The sequence below is a fragment of the Argentina silus genome (assembly GCF_951799395.1).
Source record: "Argentina silus genome assembly, chromosome: 6".
Classification (NCBI taxonomy): Eukaryota; Metazoa; Chordata; class Actinopteri; order Argentiniformes; family Argentinidae; genus Argentina; species Argentina silus.
This window is the reverse complement of record NC_139660.1, coordinates 11245433-11250106: the sequence shown is the minus strand read 5'-3', so window position 1 is coordinate 11250106 and position 4674 is coordinate 11245433. Positions and strand designations below refer to the sequence as shown.

Sequence of the window (4674 nt, the reverse complement as noted above, 5' to 3'; positions counted from 1 at the left end):
TCCATAGTGGATTCCAGACGTAAAAGTGGGACTTTGGCACATCTTTACGCGCGCATGTCGAGTGCGCTATGACTGTTGGCTGTCGTTGGCTCGTGTGTGGAAAGTTTTATTCTGGTCCTGTGTAGCAGATGCTTCTGCAGTAACTTCAGCCGTGCACACTGCGAGCCTGCTCTCTGCCTCTCGCCGGGATTTTATGAGTTAGTTGTAAACACAGTCCCCGGTGGAGGCGAAGAAGGATACAGGAAAACACTTTCAAGACAGACAACAACACCAGAAAAGGAGACCAGAGAAGAAAACGATCCATTGCGCGTATACCAACACTTACTCAAGGACAGTAAATCAGAGGGCGCAAGCCGGTGCAGAGGTGAAGCGAGGACAAGACAGGTTGGTGTCTCAAAATTCATCAGGCTCCAGTTTCAGCCGGCCCTGGTCCGTGGTATTAAAGCGTTCATTTGACCTGGGATAAGTTGTCAACAAGAGAAGCGGAGGCGAACTGGCAGGTGTACAAGTTCATTTACATGCATATGTATATTCACGCCACTATAAATAGAAGTTGTTTTAAGGACTAGCAGCTTAATACAAGTAACCTCCCTTACCCAACCATCTTCACAACCCCACGCACCAATTACGTGTGTTCGTGCCTATATATATCCCAAACAGACCTCTTCTCCTCTTCGCAATCTGCATCCGCGAGGGCTGCACGGTGTCGGTTTGGCTGTAAGGGCGGGAGTCGTCGCATGGACTGACATGGCTACTGACCTCGCCATGAGCGCAGAGCTGCCTAACAGCCCCCTAGCCATCGACTACGTGAACGACTTCGACCTTATGAAGTTCGAGGTGAAGAAAGAGCCCCCCGAGGCTGATCGCTACTGCCACCGCTTACCACCAGGCTCGCTCTCCTCCACCCCGATCAGCACGCCCTGCTCCTCCGTGCCTTCCTCGCCCAGCTTCTGCGCCCCCAGCCCCGACGCCCAATCGGGCCAGAACCTTGTTAACGGTGTCAACAGCAATAACAGCGGCAGCAACACTCAGAGCACCGCCGGCAAGCCGCAGCTGGAGGATCTCTACTGGATCCCCAACTACCAGCACCACATCAACCCCGAGGCCCTCAACCTGACCCCCGAGGACGCCGTGGAAGCTCTCATCGGTAACGCCCACCACCATCACCACCACCACCAGCCTTATGAGGGCTTTCGCGGGCAGCAGTACGTAGGGGAGGATCTGTCCGCGGCCTCCTCAGGCCACCATCACCAGGCCCATCATCATCACCACCACCACGGCCATCATGCGCGCCTAGAGGACCGCTTCTCGGACGACCAGCTGGTCAGCATGACGGTGCGCGAGCTCAACCGGCAACTGCGGGGCTTCAGCAAGGAGGAGGTGATCCGCCTGAAGCAGAAGAGACGCACACTGAAGAACCGAGGCTACGCGCAGTCCTGTCGCTACAAGCGCGTGCAGCAGAGGCACATGCTGGAGAGCGAGAAGTGTACGCTGCAAAGCCAGGTGGAGCAACTCAAGTCGGACGTCGCACGTCTGGCCAAAGAGCGGGACCTCTACAAGGACAAGTACGAGAAGCTCGCGAGCCGGACCTACAGTGGTGGCGGGCCCGGTAACAACAGAGATCCCTCAACCGGCAACCATGGGAAACAGGCCTCGACAGAATTCTTCATGTGAGAGACTGATTTGTGACATAGACTTTTCTCCCCTCTTCAAACTTATTTAAAGATTTTTTTAAACTATTATTTATATTCTTCTCAGTTTGCGTTTTGTTTACAATTATTCCTTTAGGAAAAGACTATCGTTGTACATTTTAAAAAGTACAAAATACATAATGCTTCATGTAAGAAACAAGCATTCAGTAGATGTGCACATAAGTAATCTATGTGCCGTAATTGTTGGATAAGTCTTAAAGATGCTGTTTGAATGAACTGTATAGCCTAAAGACCTCTGATCTGGACATGGGATCACTAACTTTGTCAAGTCAATAGACTGATTATTCTCTGATGCAATACAACAGCGAGTGAACCTGACTTACATTGAAGTCTTACTGAGAAACATGAGTCAACATGGTAATGAATATGACTGTCTTAATCGAGAGACATTTTTGCGTCTTAAAACGGGGGTTACTCAACCTTCATTTATTTTGCCAGACTGAAAACAAGAGAGCAAACACGGAAAAGCAATACATCTTCACCGCTCCTGGAGGTACCTTCGAAGGGCTGCGGTGATGGAGGGACAACTTTGAATATTGCAAGTCTAGTTTCCATCCCCTTTAGCAACCCTGCATGCAGGACATGTATGGTATAGGCCTACCCAAAATCTCAAGTCATCTATCCTAATCATACACGTGTATGGAAAGCATGGCCCATGGTTCTTTCCTCCTCCCTCGCTTCTCTCCTGTCTCGCTCTCTCTCTCTCTCTCTCTCTCTCTCTCTCTCTCTCTCTCTCTCTCTCTCTCTCTCCCACCTCTGCAATCAGTAAACCCTGGGTATGCAAAAGCAGAACTGTATTCCCTGTTACCCTGAGAAGTGCAAAGACTTCAGAAAAACGCGTGACTCAACAAGTAATCTGCTATTACAAAATGAATGCGTCTTAACCGCTATTTTCAATCGATTTTTCTATTGTTTTAAAGAAAAGAAAAACGACAAAAAGAGATCAACACTGAGCCAGATTTTAGACTTTATTTATTCCCACGTGTACATATGTGTAGAGAACGGTTACTGTGTTATTTTATCTTACTTTTTAAAGCTTTTGTTGCTTGATTATTCAAAACGTCTTAATACAACGTTTGTATGTTACAGCATGCAAATAGTCTACCATATCCTCCTACTGAACATGTGTAATGTAAAAGAGAAGCCTACTGCACTAAGTTGGAGAAAACATTTTGTTTAATACTCTTAAGGTGGATGTAATTCGATGGGAGGTATTTGATTTATTGTAAGGACTGCATTCGCTGCTAAAACTCTATGCACCAACCTGATGAAAAACTTAATTAATGGATTTTCTACCTTTAAAAGTGTACAATTTGAGGTATATAATAAGTGATCTGATGGCTTGTGAATTATTCCACAGACCTATGTCTTCAAGGTCTTCTATCTGATGTTTAGAGAGTTGGATAAGGGGATGCTTGATAAAAGGATGATATTTTTCTCTGAAGGTGCGCCGATTTAGATGAACTGAACTCAAATCAAATCATTATTCTATCAACAAGAAATCCCTGGTGCGTGTTTTACTTGCTGCCTAGATATATGTGCAATATTGTGCAGAAGCACTGACCCACCGTGCTTGTGTGTGTTAGGTTAGATGGCGACTTGCGGAATAGGCTACTAGGTTACAAGTTAACGCTATTCGAGGTGTTTACAAGTCGCATCAAGATGAGGGAAACTGTTGATTTCTTTTTTCGAAGATGCTCTAGACGAATTAGGAAAGGGTTAGGGCTATTTCTCTTATTGATATTTGCATTCATTTACAGTGAACCTCCTATGTCTCATTGTGGCGCAAAATAAATGTGTCATTACTTTACTAAAATTACTCCCATTGAAAAAGCATCTCCTGATCTGAAAAGAGTGCATTTAAAAATCGCCCTATTTTTACCAGAACATGCTCTTGATCATTCAACAGTAGATTAATGTATCAGTCAATTTATTAGCAGAAAGGTGTGTGTTTATCATTGGCTATCAAGTCTTATAGTCTACTGTTCCACTTTTCATTTCGGTTTATACTGGTCTTTTCGGTACCAACATTATAAGAAATTGCAGCATTTGGTAAACACTGCCTCGACCTGCAGGCAAGATGGCGAAGGAACTTCTGCACAGTGCTGTTTATGTATATCTGTAAATATGATTTCTATATATTTATTCGAGAAACATTTAAATGTCCGAACGTGTCAATAAGTCAAAACAAACTAATGTTTCAAAATGGAATGTTGTTGAGAATATTGTTTTCATAATGTTTAATAAAAAGCTCTGTCCGAAAAAATGACTTTCGTTTAAATGTGTCTTCAGCCAAAGCATTGGGCAGCTGTTTTTTCAGCACACACGTAATCAAGTTCTACACAGCTTGTACCAATGTCCATACGTATAATAAGGAAATTAATTAAAGATTGTTTATTTATCTATGAAAAAAGGGTATCTTCCTTCCACATAGTCAACAAAAGTCTCACCATTGAAAACGAATAGCTCATCAATGTATTTAAACAATTATAAATCTTATGAAGCAATTTCAATATCTATGAAATGCCACATAATGTGTGTGATTCCCATGCGATTCTGTTTTAACCACCACTCGTACATGTAACCTAATATTTCAAAATATGTATGAAATAGAAGTGAGGTGATAATAGTGCAATTAAACGAAAATTATTCTCGGTTCATGAAATATACGTAAAAATTTGGGCAAAATGTGACATTTTTTGTCAGGAAATGGGTTTCTAGGTGCGATTGTCCGTCTTAATTAGTAAGCTCCTCCAGCTAAAGTGATGTAACCGAATTCACCCTTGCAAAAAATACGAAGCATTATTGTTATATTATGACTATGATTATTATAATTATTATTATACTATTATTATCAGGCCTATTATTAGTGATATTTTACCTTCTATTTGCAATACCTTTACATTAGGCCCTGGTTATCAACCGCAATCCATCGAATGCACTTGCATTTAATTTGTATTTT

At 43.0% G+C, this 4674-nt stretch overlaps 1 protein-coding gene across 1 annotated transcript; it reads left to right on the top strand.

Annotated features, from left to right (window-relative positions):
• Positions 1–747: 747 nt before the first annotated feature.
• Positions 748–1674, top strand: mafaa (MAF bZIP transcription factor Aa; the record flags this gene model as incomplete). The annotated part of the gene is made up of 1 exon (XM_083671384.1): positions 748–1674. The coding sequence occupies one exon, from the start codon at positions 748–750 to the stop codon at positions 1672–1674; it is 927 nt and encodes a 308-aa protein (XP_083527510.1).
• Between the last annotated feature and the right edge of the window lie 3000 nt (positions 1675–4674).